At 49.7% G+C, this 15,877-nt stretch overlaps 7 protein-coding genes across 7 annotated transcripts; 3 read left to right on the plus strand and 4 right to left on the minus strand.

Moving 5' to 3' along the window:
- Positions 1 to 126: 126 nt before the first annotated feature.
- SNOG_16411 (hypothetical protein) lies at positions 127 to 741 on the minus strand (the record flags this gene model as incomplete). Its single annotated transcript, XM_001806475.1, has 2 exons — positions 127 to 555; positions 613 to 741. 2 exons carry the CDS (start codon positions 739 to 741, stop codon positions 127 to 129), a joined length of 558 nt encoding a protein of 185 aa, XP_001806527.1.
- A 191-nt stretch (positions 742 to 932) lies between these two features.
- Positions 933 to 4,398, plus strand: SNOG_16412 (hypothetical protein; the record flags this gene model as incomplete). Its single annotated transcript, XM_001806476.1, has 5 exons — positions 933 to 2,943; positions 3,257 to 3,419; positions 3,504 to 3,790; positions 3,839 to 4,140; positions 4,201 to 4,398. The coding sequence occupies 5 exons, from the start codon at positions 933 to 935 to the stop codon at positions 4,396 to 4,398; spliced, it is 2,961 nt and encodes a 986-aa protein (XP_001806528.1).
- A 258-nt stretch (positions 4,399 to 4,656) lies between these two features.
- SNOG_16413 (hypothetical protein) lies at positions 4,657 to 6,106 on the minus strand (the record flags this gene model as incomplete). The annotated part of the gene is made up of 5 exons (XM_001806477.1): positions 4,657 to 4,788; positions 4,961 to 5,080; positions 5,146 to 5,734; positions 5,850 to 5,981; positions 6,042 to 6,106. The coding sequence occupies 5 exons, from the start codon at positions 6,104 to 6,106 to the stop codon at positions 4,657 to 4,659; spliced, it is 1,038 nt and encodes a 345-aa protein (XP_001806529.1).
- Positions 6,107 to 7,822: 1,716 nt separating this feature from the next.
- On the plus strand, positions 7,823 to 9,167 carry SNOG_16414 (hypothetical protein; the record flags this gene model as incomplete). The annotated part of the gene is made up of 3 exons (XM_001806478.1): positions 7,823 to 7,896; positions 7,946 to 8,555; positions 8,604 to 9,167. 3 exons carry the CDS (start codon positions 7,823 to 7,825, stop codon positions 9,165 to 9,167), a joined length of 1,248 nt encoding a protein of 415 aa, XP_001806530.1.
- Positions 9,168 to 11,636: 2,469 nt separating this feature from the next.
- Positions 11,637 to 11,926, plus strand: SNOG_16415 (hypothetical protein; the record flags this gene model as incomplete). The annotated part of the gene is made up of 2 exons (XM_001806479.1): positions 11,637 to 11,732; positions 11,846 to 11,926. The coding sequence occupies 2 exons, from the start codon at positions 11,637 to 11,639 to the stop codon at positions 11,924 to 11,926; spliced, it is 177 nt and encodes a 58-aa protein (XP_001806531.1).
- Positions 11,927 to 12,543: 617 nt separating this feature from the next.
- Positions 12,544 to 12,981, minus strand: SNOG_16416 (hypothetical protein; the record flags this gene model as incomplete). The annotated part of the gene is made up of 2 exons (XM_001806480.1): positions 12,544 to 12,768; positions 12,832 to 12,981. 2 exons carry the CDS (start codon positions 12,979 to 12,981, stop codon positions 12,544 to 12,546), a joined length of 375 nt encoding a protein of 124 aa, XP_001806532.1.
- Positions 12,982 to 13,319: 338 nt separating this feature from the next.
- Positions 13,320 to 14,848, minus strand: SNOG_16417 (hypothetical protein; the record flags this gene model as incomplete). The annotated part of the gene is made up of 4 exons (XM_001806481.1): positions 13,320 to 13,577; positions 13,629 to 13,734; positions 13,786 to 14,449; positions 14,500 to 14,848. The coding sequence occupies 4 exons, from the start codon at positions 14,846 to 14,848 to the stop codon at positions 13,320 to 13,322; spliced, it is 1,377 nt and encodes a 458-aa protein (XP_001806533.1).
- Between the last annotated feature and the right edge of the window lie 1,029 nt (positions 14,849 to 15,877).

Genomic DNA, 15,877 nt, shown 5'->3' on the forward strand with positions numbered 1-15,877 from the left:
CGTACGCAGCAGTGTATGGCCTTGTCTTTCCATACGGCCCACTCTGCACCCGTAGCTGCACTCGCATCAATAATCCAATGAGAGTCCTTACTTCAAAGACGTTTTCCACCATGACGCTCAGTCTCTTCAAGTCGTAAACAGCGTATCTTCCTCCCTCAAGTACTCGCCCACATCCGCCTGCCTAAACGTCACAATGCCCGTAGGATCCAGTTTCCTCGCCTCGGCCGTACTCTTCGCACTCACGCCAAAGCCCAGCGGCGTGTCGTTCATACTCAGCACCACCACACCTTGATGTTCCGGGCAATCCTCGCTCCACCGTCCCACATGCGCTTTCAGTACATTGCCGCCGTACAAGAACGGCATCTCGCCGTTTGCCTTGACCCACACCTTGTAGCGCGCGTGCGGCGCGATTATCGACAGCGCGGTGATGTGCAGCCGGAATTTCCCGGTTTTGGTGAATTTTCCGAGACACAGGCCCAGCGAGAGGAGTTGGTCGCGCGCGACGGAGGTGGCGAGGTTGGCGAGCGATTCGCGGACGTAGTAGACTCTTGAGCCCTGTGCGATTGTGAGTATGAGAGTACAGTTGGAAGAGGAGGAGGATGAAGGTCTTACCTGCACGCGGAAGACGTTGCGGTCGTTTCCGCCTGAGGGGTCGGCAATCAGGTTGGATATGCCCTTTCCGCAGTATGTTGCAAGCTTCTCGAAGAGTGTCTTCGTCTCGGGTTCTGTGAGTGGCCGCATTGTGTCGAGTGTGAAAGTGTGTGAGTTGTTGGTTGCGCGGTCGCAAAGAAGTTGCACGTCGCGGGAACTTTTTCAGTGGAGAAGCGTCGGAGGTTCTGCCACCGCTTTCACCGAGCTCCACCAAAATTTCTTGTAGCTTTCTTTCGCGACCACAGACAACATCCACACGACACATTTACGACAACGAAACCATGTCTCGCGTCCCTGCCGCTAAGAGAAGACGACTCAGTCCGCCTGAGGACGGCGCATATCCAATTACTGCGAAGGAGAATAAGAAACAGAGCTTTCTGAATAATGCAGCCAAGTGGGATCTGGAGCAGGACTATGAGAACAGGCCGCGCAAGCTGAACAAGAAGAAGGAGAACAAGAGATTGCCTGTCAGGACCGTGGAAGGATGGGTTGCGCCGGCTGCGACGGCCGATGTCAAAGAGGAATCAGACTCAGACAGCTTCTTGGGGTCTGGTGACGACGCGGAAGAGGAGGAACCGCAAGAAGAGGTAGTGGAGGAACAAAAGCCCAAGATACCTGCGCGGCAACAAATACTCGAGGCGAAGGAAGAGCTTGCGCGCATAGCTAGCTTGGTCAACGAAGACCCGGAAGAGCACATCCACGCGCTCAAGACATTGGCAGCGATTGCGGACTCGGAGAACTTTACAGTCAAGAAGCTGGCATTAGCTACGCAGTTGACCATTTTCAAAGACCTGATCCCTGGGTACAGGATACGGCCACTGTCAGAGGAGGCCATGGGCGAGAAGATTTCGAAGGAGGTCAAGAAGCTGCGCACATTCGAACAGAGACTTGTCACAGGATATCAGGACTATGTCAATCATCTTGGCAAGCTGGCAAAGTCTAGTGGGGTGAAGAATGAGCAGAACGCGAGCTTGGCATCCGTCGCGGTCAGCTGTGCATGCAACCTGATCACTTCCGTACCACACTTCAACTTCCGTGGAGAGCTGCTGAAGATACTCATCGGCAAGCTCAGCACGAGACGCGCTGATGCTGACTTTGTGCGATGCAGAGAAGCGCTGGAGCAATTATTCGAAAACGACGAGGAAGGCAATGTCTCGCTGGAAGCCGTCACCATGTTGACCAAGATGATGAAGGGCAAGAACTACCACTTCGACGAGAGCGTGCTCAACACCTTCCTCCACCTCCGTCTACTCTCCGAATTCGCACACAAGGCCTCTTACAACGCCATCGACAAGTCCGACGACCTGCCCATAAGCAACAAGAAGATGAAGCAAAAGCGTGAGTTCCGGACTAAGCGGTTGCGGAAAGACCTCAAGGAGAAGAAAGCTATCGAGAAGGAGTTCAAAGAGGCAGATGCAGCTGTCAGCCATGAAGAGCGTGACAGGATGCAGGCCGAAACCCTCAAGATGGTCTTCGTAGCCTATTTCCGCATCCTCAAAGCCCGCTCACCAAGACTCATGGGTGCCGTTCTCGAAGGCCTAGCACGCTACGCCCACCTCATCAATCAGGATTTCTTCGGCGATATCCTTGAAGCATTGCGCGATATCATTACCACGGCTGAAGTCTCTGCCGCAGCGGCCGTCTCAGACGATGAAGACGAGGACGCCTCAGATGACGATGATGAGAACGAAGCTCCGGAACGCAACCTTACGCGCGAATCTCTCCTCTGCGTTATCACCGCCTTTGCTCTCCTCGAAGGCCAGGACGCGGCCAAGTTTGCATCAAGCCAAAGACTCGATCTGAGCTTCTTCATCACGCACTTGTACCGAACACTGCATCCAGTATCGCTCAACACAGACATCGAACTCAGTTCAAAGAGCTTGCATCTCCCAGACCCAAACATGCCAGAAGCACAGGTCCTCCCCAACAAAATTAACGTCCAAACTACAATCGTCCTCCTCATCCGCTCCCTATCCTCCGTTCTACTTCCCGCCGCCTCACTCCGCGCCGTCCCACCACTGCGCGTCGCAGCCTTCACCAAGCAGTTGATGACCGTCTCCCTGCACCTCCCCGAGAAATCGTGTACAGCCATGCTCGGACTGCTTAATCGCATCACGCGCAGTCACGGCAAGAAAGTCGCGCCGCTGTGGAATACAGAGGAGAGAAGGGGCGATGGTGTGTTTGATGCACTGAAGGGAGAGGTCGAGGGAAGTAATGCGTTTGCAGGCACGGTTTGGGAGGGGGAGATATTGAGGAAACATTTTGCGCCGAGTGTGAGGGAGGCATTGCAGGGTATGGATAGGAATGTTAGGGAGGGGATGAAGGGGTAGTGCATGATCAGATCAATGGATTGACGGCCAAATTACAAAATTCAATACAAACGACTTTCTGCCTAGATGTGCTCAGCGCTTAGTAAGCTTTTGACCTTTGCCTATTCTAATTTTAATCTTGAGGACCACCATCTGTCACTGAACAACGTCTCTGCCAAGCCTAACTCGCCTCAGTGAGACACTCGTTGAAAACTGATTCATGCTCAAACTCGCAAAGTCACTCTTTCGCAAACAGCCATGGCCTCCGTTGAAATTCCCCAAATCGGGGTTCGAAGTCGTCAGCAATGGTGTATTGTTCGAGGAAGAGCAACTTGAGGAGTTCCGCAGGGGCGCCTACTACCCCGTCAACATAGGAGATGTCTTCGAGTCCAAGCACCAGGTAGTAGGCAAGCTAGGTTTTGGTGTTACGTCAACTGTTTGGTTAGCCCGTGGTCTAAAGTAAGTCAGCAATAGGCATCTGTGCTCGTTTGACTGATGAAACCGCAGTCGCCATGCGTATACAACCCTGAAAGTTTACACAAGAGAGGAGATGGGTGAAGACGAGCACAATATGTACAACATCTTGAGCAAAGGCAATGCTTCCCATCCGGGGCATAGTCATGTGAGGACAGCCCTCGACATGTTCACCATTCCCAGACAGGGCGGGGACCATCGATGCCTTGTCCAGAAACCAATGTGGGATAGTTTCAAGGATCTCTTGAATAGGAACCCCGCGCATCGCTTCACGGAAGAGCTGCTCAGAGCTGGTCTGTCGCAAGTGTTCCTCGCACTCGATTATCTCCACACCGAAGCCAAGATCATACACACAGGTATAGACTAACGTAATCTCCTCACCATATCTGCTAACAAGAATACAGATATAAAGGCAGACAACATCCTTATAGAGATTGAGGATCAGGACATTCTGAAAGCATTTGTTGATGTCGAGATGACCTCTCCCTCGCCTCGAAAAGTCGTGGACGGCAAGCCAATCTACGCTACACGTCAATTTGGATTACCAAAGGAATACGGGAGGATTGTCCTTGGAGACTTCGGCTCTGCAGTTCGTGGCGACAAACCTCAGGTTCATGACGCGCAACCTGATGTCTATCGCTGTCCGGAGGTCATGCTGCAGACGGAATGGGGGTATCCGGCTGATATTTGGAATGTCGGGGCTATGGTATGCAACCTTTATGCTTTACCGTCTGGCGCGAACATAGTCGCTAACCAACGTACACAGATTTGGGACCTCTACGAAGACAAGCATCTCTTCTACGGTATCGATCCTATCAAGAAGAGATATTTGACTAGAGCTCATCTTGCAGAAGTCGTTGCAGTCCTCGGTCCGCCGCCCCTAGATATTCTCAATCGTGGATCGCGGAGTAAAGAATTCTTCGATGATGAAGGTAAGACTTTATACTTCCAAGAGACCATCTAAAGCTGACAAAAGGTGTAACAGGTAATTGGATCGCCGATATACCAATACCAGAAGGCTTGACGTTGGATAGCTCGGAGGAGAATCTGGCTGGGAGGGAGAAAGAAGAGTTCTTGGAGTTTATGAGGTGCATGTTGAAGTGGAGACCCGAGGATCGCATGACTACGGGGGAGTTGCTTGGGCATCCTTGGATGAAAGGGATCGTATGACAGCGCTTCACGGCCTCAACGACCTGGTGTGAGAAAAGCGGAAAGTGAGGTCTTACGCCGCGATAAGATTAGATGAGTATGGAATGTAGTCCGAAGAGGATGTTTGGTTCAGGAATATTCGATTGCCTTCGTGCTGGGAGTACATCCAGCCCAACCAATCCCGATAGTAAGCTTTAAAGCAGTCCTTCAAAGGATAGTATTGTTGTCTGCACCCCCATTCCCCCGTCCTATCGCGCACTCGGTTTTCCATCTCTAGAACCCTTTAAATCAGCAAGCGACATGCCTGGACCGAACTGCATCTGTTTCAAAGCCTTTAGCAAACGTCTGTGTCCTTTCCGTAGCTACGAATTACTTACCATCGCGCCATTCATTACGATGCCGTGCTCTTTGGTAGCCATCACATTGCCCGCAATCGCACCGAAGTTTTGATCAATACGGTCGAAATGGACGTCCCCCAAGCTGATATGAGGAGGATCCTGAAAGACGTCAGAAGAGTGTCAGATGCGCGCTTCTGAGAAGAACGAAGATGTGTGCGACTTACTTCTTCCTTGACCGTGTCACCCTTCTCCACGAGATTCTTGATCCACTGAGACAAGATGCCCGATATCGTTATGTATGTGCTATCTGATTCGTCGGTATATTTGACCATGGCGGAATGGGTTGCACGGACGGAAAGAACCTTGGCTCCCAACCACAATGTAGCAGATTCCTTGTCCACAACCTTTTCTTTCTTCGGGCCCATGTGCGTCGGTCGCTCCTCGAAACAGCACACTACATCAAGCGGGCGCCGTGAATGGTCCCTGTCTCGCGTCTGGATGTACTTGGCCATGTTTTCGTTGATCGTCGCCAGCCGCGAGCTACGCTTCTCCAGATCTTTGACGGTCGCTTTCTCCGTTTTGCTGACGAGCGACCAGAGCCTCAGGCCCAGAGAGCCCCACTTGGCAATCGATGAGCCTTCGAAGGGAGTGCCCATGAATATCACGCCGACGGTGTTGGCGTTCAATTTCCCTGCTGCTTCGTCGATGCCATGCGGTTTTGAGAGCGCGTTGGCAACGACGAGACCTCCTAGACTATGGGCGACATAGATAATTGGTCTATCATCAGCGTCTCGGTCTTGAGGCGCAAGTTGGCTAGTTGCGTGTGTAGAGCGGTTGAGAAAGTATCGATGGTTGTTTCGAGTGCGACTTCCTTCTTTGAGCCTGTCAGGGGTAGAAGTCGGCAAAGGCGGAGTTGTAACCAAAGGACAGGATTCGAGCGGTTGGGCATGCTTTGGGAAGTAGATCCTTTGGCCAAGTGGTTTTCTCAGGTTCCTCGTCAGTAGCCGCAGAAGTCCATGTCTCGATGCGATCGCCGTTCAGACCATGGACAAAGACGATACTACAAAGAAGTCAAGTTAGTGCCACCGGACTCAAGTTGATGTGGAATTGGGTCACTTACTCTACAGTTACTGTTCCTGCATCGGGATTGAACAAGACGTCACTAAGGTCCAAGATGGGCGACATGTTTTCAGCCTGGTGTAAGTCTATGCGAAATCAAGAGAAACAAAGGAAGGATACTATCGATTGAAAGTTCTGATGAAATGTAGCTGATCTCGAGAGTGATAATACTGCCGGAGAGTCGATGACTGATGTGGAAAAAAAGAGCAGTTACGAACAGCTTTTATCATAATCTAGGCACATCAGGAAACTTCCATGCGGACTAGATTCGGACGCAGCTACACACAGTGCCAAGGCAAACTGTCAGCTGAACAGAGCTGAAAGTGAACGCCTGCATGCATGAAGAGACTACAGGGATGCAGGGCCTGCATACGCAACAGAACACGATACCAACTGATCTTGTCCAACAGAAGAAAGGGCGCGCTGAGAGCAGCCATGCCGTACGATATGCGCATGATGACAATTGCTTCTACGGTGCCTGCGGGCTTGTCCTCCCCGCTGGTTAGCGATGACTCAGCTGGCGCTTGAGCATTATGAGCACCAAGCACTTGACATAAAGAATGGAATAGCAATACGATCCCTCCTGGAATCAAAGAAAGCAGTGGAAGATGGAACCATGACCACAGACTAGTGATTGCAACTTCACAATAGTTGAGTCGAAGACGCTGCGTGCCCAGATATGTTAGGTGGCAGAAACTGCATACGAGAGCATACTGTAAGCAGCCGCAGCCATTAGCGAGCCGGCTCCAGTCTGATGGATAGCATAACAGCCCTGGAGAATCTGTGACTTCGGCATGGCCGATTGGATTTCGGGATCCGTGGGAACGCAAGTAAGAGGGAAATGCGACGAGGCATGGATAGTCTTGCCCTTTAAGGCTTCTTTCTCGAGATGGCGGATGACGTTTCGCCTTGATTCACGCAAAATTGGACGCCACCCCACCTGCACGATGAAGTGAACTGCCATTCTCGTTCTGTTCAGCTTCAATTGCGACGCGCTGCTGTTTTTTACTACCCCGCCAGCCTTCTTGGCCTCCTGATTAATCATCTGTGAGACAGACGCATGTGGCTACCTTCAGTCATAGAAACCATGCCATATTGTGCTTGACAGCTAGAACAGTTGCGTTAGATCTAGACATGGATTGCAAAATTGCCAGTCCTCCCAACTCCTGGTAGACCTCGCGCAATGGTACATTGCACGACAGTCTCGCTGTCATGCCTCCTGGTTCAGAACATATCCACAGGACCGACAGATCTTATGGAATAAGAGGGGGAGATGTAACCTTCCATGGTCCGCTCAGAAACCATGGTGTGACTACTGGGCATGTTATCGGAGATAGAAATATTATCATAGGTATGCCCTCTTACCGCATAGTGTTTTTGAAGGCTGACATTCCGAAAGGAAAAATAGTCCTTGCCGTCGATAAAGGCAAATCTGTCGCTGCAACCATGGAAATGCAGGCGGCAAGACTTGACAAATTAGACGAAATAATGAAAAGTCTTGCAGATCGTATACGTGTGACTTCTTCGATCTTAATCGACATACAGGATTTGGTCCGGGGAACGGTAGAAAAGAACGTTAGCCTCTCTCTCAAGCATCCTGCTGTTAGAAACTTGTTTGCAGACGTGAAGAACTGCGAAACTACATTCCAATCAACGGAAAAGATATTAGAGACCATCAAGGAAGACTCTGGCAAATCAATCATAACAGAAGGAAAACGGGAGAAAACCGAACTCACAACGGACAAGATAAAAGAGCTGACGGGGCGTTTTAAGTGGATAGGTATGGAGATCCAGGACAGGAAAATTAACCTTCAGATCCGGCTGTCAGTGTTTCAACAGAGCATCAAACCAACAAAGTAAGCACTTCCTGCACGATCAAATGAGCAATTGGCTGACTCCTCCTAGACCAGACCAAGAATTCCGGGATGTCATAGCTGATTTATTAAGAGATCTGAGGACTCTGGCGACTCAGATGAAGAAAGCTCAAGGGCATGTAACACAGGAGGCGATCGGAAAGCCAGCCAATCACCCTCAGGACACAGACAAATCTGGGTATCCTTACGAAGCATCGAAGTCTACTGTACGAACATACGGAGTTCACGACCCTAATGCCAGCATAGGGCCCCACTTCATCCCTGCCCCGACGCCGTCTCGTGGGTTTCCGATGCGAATGATCACAGACTACCAACCTCGCTACGCCGGATGGCGAATCCAAAAAGGTCCAAACACTACCAATCCCGGACCTAAACCGGCGACAGATTCTTGGAAAAGCCCGACTATTACGCAGTTGTTCCTTTCAAATGAAGAGCTTTACCTAGAAACCAGGTTCATGGACGCCCGTCGTGTCGGCGGCTCAAGCAAACGCTCGTTTCTACAAGATATCCTCGATAAGCTCTCATCCGAAGACAAGCGTTTTGCAATTACCGAGCTTGTCAGAAAACAAAATTGGTCGTTGCAAAGCTGGGAACCTGACCTGGAATGGCGAATGGCAGGTCTGCGGGTTCGTACGAGGGCAGTGAGTCGATATAGTCGCGAGACGGAACATATTACTGTTATACTGAAGACCGAGTTGAAAATACCGCCGCCTACCGGATGGCCTCCACCACATCGTGGTAGTACCAATCCGGGGATGATAAGACCACCAGGGCAAGCATCGCAAGCTCCCGGGAGTTTTCTAGTGACTCCGGCAGCAAACATTATGTCTTCACAAGCAAACCAAAGAAAGCGGCACTCACAGTCGCTGCCACATGATATTCATGCCAATTATGTCTCGGACAGCCGCCGCCCGGGACACCCAAGCCAGAATTCACCGCAACAAGACTACTCTCATGACACTGGGCACCCTGTGCCTTCAATTCCAGCCGAAAATACACCTGGCAATCCTCGCCCTAGTAGCATCAGCCAGAGGATGATGAGAAATCAAACAAAACGTAAAGATACGCGTAAAGAGATCCGATCTCCATTTGTCGTGGAATTCCAACATCCGAAGCAAAATTGGAGGGTTCGCGTTAGAGAATATGGACGATCAGGGCCTCATGAGCAGGAGATGATGGCGGCAGAAGAGGACCAGATTATTGATGAGATGTTGTCGGAATGGCAGGAGGCTATGTCACCTGAAAATGTGTAGAACGTTTCGCGCGAGACTGCAGTGTGGAGAACAACAGCTGAGAAGTCTTTCTTCTTTGAAATAAATCATCAGAGAACATGTTTCGTCTTCACAAGGATGTTCCCTCGGTAGTTCACTAGTCTAGAGCGATGACAGTGCGCTTCCTTGCCTGAATATATCATCTTCTTAGTACGCGTTATAAAAATACGTTAAACTTTGACTAGACCGCAGATCGGTCCTATAAAAGTCTTTCAGAACATTGATTGACGGCCAAGTAGATCTTGGGCCCAGATGTATTGGTACATGTGCGACCTTTGATTCCAAATCTTGTTGAACATGTTTAACCTTCGGGTCTCAATATATCTCAATCATCCTTGTTTGCTTGTTCCCGAGATCGTATGGTCGATCTGGCCATCGTCCCTTCCTAGATCCAGGCTTCCAGTAATCCAGCTCCACCGCAGCCCAGAGGTAACACGTGCCCACTACTCTGAACACGTTTGGTTCTACTTGTCGGAGCATGAGCAGCTCGGGTATACTGTCTATCGCGAATATGTGGTCTCCAGCTGGATGTCTGACATCAGAGAATCCGACACTATAGTAGGATTGGAACATGATGGCTGGACCAGGCTTGTTGCAGCATCGAGCATAACTTAAAAAGCTTCGTAAATCCTGTTCGTTTGTTGTTATGAGGTTGCTGCTCTTGGAACCATCAATGCCGTCGATGCACGGGAGTTTTTCTTCACGAAAAATTCCCGCTAACCATGGATGTCTTGCTAACGCAAGATCCTCGAATCTTTGCTGTACCGTTTCACTAGTTGATGTAGTTGTGTCGCTTGAGGATCCGTGTGATATGTCGATTAAATGTCCTCGAACGTGGAGACGTGGAAGAATCTGTTGCGCTGGAGGCATCTTCGATATCTTTTGTACTCGGGAATACTGTAGAAACATCATTGGTATTGGTGTATTCCGTGCTCGAGAAGGTTTTAGAGGTTTCCTTGACATCTTCCATACTTTGGAACGTGCATCATACGAGAAATACCTGGGCCGCAATGCAGAGAATTTTGTTACTACCATGACCTTAGGTACCCACCTGCAGCAAGATTGAAATTTCAGACCGAACTGTTGGAGTTTAATTCTTCGCGTCCAGCAGCATGTGGAAGGACCAAGCGGATTGCTAACATAGTTCTTGAGCTCTTGCATCCCAAAACAACAAGCATCAGCAGCGTTGTTGACCTGTGTCGACAAAGAGGCAAGTTGAAGGATACGAAGATCTCTTTGCTCAGCAATGCATGCCATTATCACGTTGCCGAACACTGTCGTGTGATCCATGTCATAGTCGACTGGAATTAGACCTCGGATGTCGGGTTTCAGAAGGCTCACTATGCCATAGACTTTGTCTCGTATATCAGCCGAAGATGCAACCAGCGATAGTCTCAGACATCTAAAAATGCTTTTTGCGATATTCCCGGAAGGGTTTTGGATCGATCGCAAAATTAAAGGCACACCGGATTGTAGATCGAATTCCAAGGAAATAGAAATCGCTCTCCTTAGAGTCAAATCTGATAGTAAAACACTTTCCCTATTGACATGAAGAGTGACCTGCTTGGCTAAAGTAATTTCCTGAATAATCCAGACTCGCGTGAAGTACCGACGACGAAATAGCTCTGCTGCCTGTGTTACGATCTCTGTCGAATAGTCACCTTGACCATTTAGCCAGGCAATGCACTCCGTGTAAGAATGAGTCGTGTCCTGTATGCAAATGTGTACCGTGGAAGCCAAGCGATAGATCTGTTCCATCAATTCGACCTGATGATTGCGCTCGTCGACATTGGACTGGTTGATGCATATGGCGTCCACCCATAACTGCCGAGGGGCGATTGGCAGTCGCAGTGTCCGCAGGGCCGCCTCACAGTTTTCTGTGATAGCTATGGCACCGTCGGGACAATGTATACGTCCCGTCTTTCGATCGTGTCCGGATTCCGTGGCCCACGTGTACGAAATAGCGTCGTAGTTCTCTCGATAAGGGTCCACGGTGGCAATTATGCACGATAAGGGATCTTGAAAATCGCCTGGTTGGAGGAGAATCAGACGAATGGATGTTCCGGTGGTCAGTCTCAGATCGTTGTATGCGTGACTCAACCGGGAAGAGGCATTGCATAGCTCTGGATCTGAAAACTTTTCTGTATTTTGAGGCCGTGGAGCGACTTGCCATAGGTGCAATGATTCACCGCAAGCCATACAGCATCGCATGTTGTCGAATTGGCGCACATCCTTATGAAGGCAAGACTCCAAATCCATGGCCTTTGTATTTGATATTTTCCGTACGTTAGGGTGGTAAAAGAGGTCGTGTAGAAAGTTGAGCTGACGATGCGGGGTCAAACTGTCTAAAAAACACGAGCCGCAGGCTCAGCCCCTTTCCGGTGAGAAGACCTGCCACCCGGGGCACGCATGATCTCTGTCCGCTTTTCATGATAAGGAGAGCTGGAAACTATGCCTGTATACATTCACAAGATTACACAAGATTATTCAAGAAATGTGGTAGCTGCGTATGCATTCGGGCTACTCCAGAAGTTTATCATACCCCGGGTAAGTACCTATGGTATGCTGCTGAGGGCTATATACTCATGTCGTATCGGCACAGAGCGTACAGAAATATTACCGCTGCCTAGTGCTGGAACTGGTAACATGAGGTCATACAGCTTTTGAAGTGCACGAATAGCACCGTGATCTCGGACCCTGGTGACGACTTTCTAGACCTTCACGAGGATTTTCACCAATAGGAGCATACGAGGTGTCTCTGCCCCTTCTTTGGCTGAGCTAGAGGGGGGTGCACACATCTTGAATACGATAATACTGCAAATGCTCTTTATGTACTTTGCAAACATCGCATGCACTGTGCGCTAATCACAGCCCACTCGTTTCTCTTTCGGCAGACCAATAACATCTATTAGCTATTTTGAAATGCTTCGGAAGTTTGGTTGCACAAGAGCAATCTTTAGCACAGTGTGATCATCCTTGTCTGTTCAGGTCCAAGGTCGTAAGGCCTATCCGGCCATAATCCCAAGTGACTGCCAAAATTCCAGTAATCCAGTTCTAGCGCAGCCCAGAGGTAACATCTACCTATAAATCTATATTTTTCGTTCCCAAGAGGCCTTAGCAGCAATGGTTCAGGTATGCCGTCAACTGCGAAAACACAATCGCCGCGGTTGTGGTTGGCAGTTGTGAAACCAACACTATAATGAGGCTTGGTGACTGCAATAGTTGCGTTCTCGCAATAAACTCGACCTGTGCAGCTATCATCGCCGTCTTCAGTAGCCCACGTATATGGAAGGGCTTCGTATGGTTCTGGCCTCTCCTGTAGCCTTTCAATTGTGATTAAATATCGGACAGGGTCTGCTCATTTGCCGGGCAGCAATTGCATCAGATGTATTTCTCGTCCAACTGACAATTCAAGGTCCTGATGCATGTAGTATGCGCTGCTTGGTGGAGATTCGACTGAGACCGATGGTGTTGTTGTATGCCCTGAATCCTGCGTTGATGCCTGGACGGGGTCGACGATCTCACCACATGACAGGCAACAACCCAGGTCGTCATTCAAACGAACGTCAGGATGAGCGCATGGCTTGGAAGGCATTTTAAGGTCAGGCCAGAGACAAATTTGATGTTGATTGTGTAAAAAAGTGACTGTTGGCGTGGTAGCATTTGCGTCTTGGTAAAGGCGGGGTTGGGGCTGAGCCGCCGGGTCGTTCAAGTGCTCGCGTTCGGGTACAGGTAGTCTTCGGTTGCCAAATACATCTACGTCTTCCGCTTTTAGATTTTCTTGTGAATCTAACATTGCGTTTCTTATTTCCGGTTACAACATATCATAATAATCAACAGCGGTTTGCACTATGTGTTTTATGTTCAAATTGTCGCTATCGTCATCGACCGTGCAATATCAGCGTGGTTGATGGGCTCAATGTCACACTTGTGCGTTCGCAATTTGTGTCGCTTTCGTTTTTGTCGCTTTGGATGAGTTTAACCGTCGATTGTGTTGCTTGGGGGTCGTAGACTTTGTCGCTTTGGCCCCACGCTATGAAACACGGCTTTTTACACGCATCACTGTGTCTGAAGTCGCTTACACTCTCACCTTTCTAACCTTCAGCAACAGCTCTGCCTTGACGCTTTCCTCACTCAAGATGTCGGAAGAAGCTCTTGGTTTCGAGTGAGCTTTGGATCCTCAGTCTCCTGGTCACCCCAGCTAGCATCCCAACCATTTTTGACCAGGTATTCTTTCCAGATCTCGTCCTCGTTATCAAGGACTTTTGATCCATCTTGAAGGACGAACCAGGCGTTTAGGGCACCTAGGACAGCGAAAGCTGATCCCACCAAAAATGCGACCTGGTTTGACTTGTTCGGATCTGAGTATGAGGCCATGATAGCGGAGAAAACCTATTTCGTGTAAGAATTGTGTGACATTCGTTCGATGAAGAAGAGGCTTACTTCAGTACCAATCGCAGCTCCAGCTTTAGAGAAGGCTGAGATGAAGCCCATGGTGTGGCCGCGGACTGAGGTCGGGAAAGGTTCAGTAGCCGTGATAACGACAGTGCTGCGGAGAATTAGTGGCAACCAAAATTTGACTGGATCGTTGTAGACTTACCTTCCTGGACCAACTTCCCCAAGTGTTAAGAAAATTCCGTATAGCACAATGAACAACGGGAAGACTGTCTGAATCTGCACTCCAGCACCACCAAGAACGAAGCCCAGAATAGCCTGGAGAGTGTACCCCACACACTGCGTCTTTCTGCGGCCAATCCTGTCCGACAAATAACCACCAATAAACGGACCAGGTAGGTAGAAAGCATTCAGAACGACACCCCAACCCAAATTTTGGATCAGCGAGTTTTCAGGGTTCATGCGCGACACGATAGTGCTTCCAAAGATGCCGAAGGGAATGGAGATCCAGTTGTACAAGAACCAGCCCATTGCAGCGCCAAAAAGTCGTCGATAGTACATCTTTACAATCAGTACGTACGGTGTCCTTTGTTTGTGAAGCGCTGACTTGCGATAAGCGGTTGAGACCTTCATGCGCATGCGGAAGTAGAAGATGGAAAGTGGAGGGATAGCACCGAGTGCAAGAGCTGTTCTCCAGACAATGTGGTACTTGTCGACTCTTTGATTGACACAGAGTAGGAGCAGTAGAGGAACCAGGGCGCCGAAGCAGTAGCCTAAGCCAGCTGAAAGGTCAGCTACCATAGCGAAGAGAAAACCTCGACGCTTTCTGAAGTGACCTGCTTCATCGGATGCTTCCAAAGCACCAGCACCTACCAGAATTAGCAAATGTTTAACAGTTATGGAAAGTATGAGCGCATACCAGCCACAGGGTACTCTCCTCCAGCACCAACACCGGCAATGCCTCGAGCGACTACAAGCATCCAGAACATGCCTAATGGTGACGTTCCACTTGCACCAGTGCTCAGCACGATACCGAAGACAAGAATAAGAGTGGTAAGAACCGCTCCAGTCTTGCGCCCAAGTTGATCTACCACGACACCGAACCCGACCATGCCAACTATCATTCCGATTAAGAAAGCGTTCGAAAGTCGTGCTTTCATGTCTTTCGATAGAGTATCGGGATAGATGACCGTCAGGAGAAGGTTCAGATTACTCATGACAGCAGCGTTGTAGCCGTCGGATCCCAATGCTAGACCAGAGAACAGCATCATCAAGTATACCGAGACTTTGCTGTAGAAAGGCCGGCGCGTCGGCCCTTCTCGACGACAGACTCGACATCTGCCGACATCGACATCCTGGGATTGTATGACATCTTTGTCGTCACCAGATATCTGACTGTCATGGACGATCGTGATCTCGGGAGCCCGACATCGTACGTTCTGTTCCAGGATTTCCAGAGAGGTGGTGAAAGGTCGTTGGGCAACATGCAGGGACATTGTTCGCAATTAAAGCCCTCGACTTGCAACTGGTTGATAAGAATCAGAATTCGGCAATGATCGTCTGTCATCCATCACGTTATTCCAACGACTAAAGTTGCGCGGTACCCTCTGCATGAAGTGAGCGTAGCCGACTTCAGGAGAAATTGCACATGGATGCAAGCTTCCATCGCGCGAGAGTGGAGATGGACCATCGGCATACCAGATAGGTCACTCGGTCCCTCGTCGCGATTGGTGGGCCTTGTAAAAGTGGAGTGTGGAGGTGTTCCGAAAGTGGGGAATGACTTCGGCGTTTCTCCTCGTTTATGAGCCGTCTCGAGGGTAGGCTGGGTAACCTTATCAGTCTAGGAACGTCGGCCAAACTATTACTCCAACATACCTGTGATGCGGCTCTCCAATTCGTCTTCAGCTTCTCAGACCCGCGTGTGATCTCAACTATGACTAAATGCGCGATTCGTGCGCTGCCATCTCGGTCCTTGTTGACCCTGTGATGCTGGCGTTGAAATCATGCCCTCTGTACTCCGACCCTGTAGTTCGTGCAAGAGAGTGCTGAGATTGAACTCGCTTTATATATAGGTGAGCCTCTTCGCCACTGACATTATCTGTAAGTATTTTGCATGAGCCACCAGAGAATATGACTGAAGTTGAGAACAGATCAGACCAATTCAGCATGCAGCTCCTACCAATTCGCATCGTTTACCATACGCCCATCACTCTGAGTGATGGGACCGTACTTTCTGCGATGATCTGGCTTCCGGAGAACGCAGAGTCTCACCCAGTACCTGCAATTCTGGAGTATCT

This window comes from Parastagonospora nodorum, assembly GCF_000146915.1.
Source record: "Parastagonospora nodorum SN15 chromosome Unknown scaffold_47, whole genome shotgun sequence".
NCBI lineage: Eukaryota > Fungi > Ascomycota > Dothideomycetes > Pleosporales > Phaeosphaeriaceae > Parastagonospora > Parastagonospora nodorum.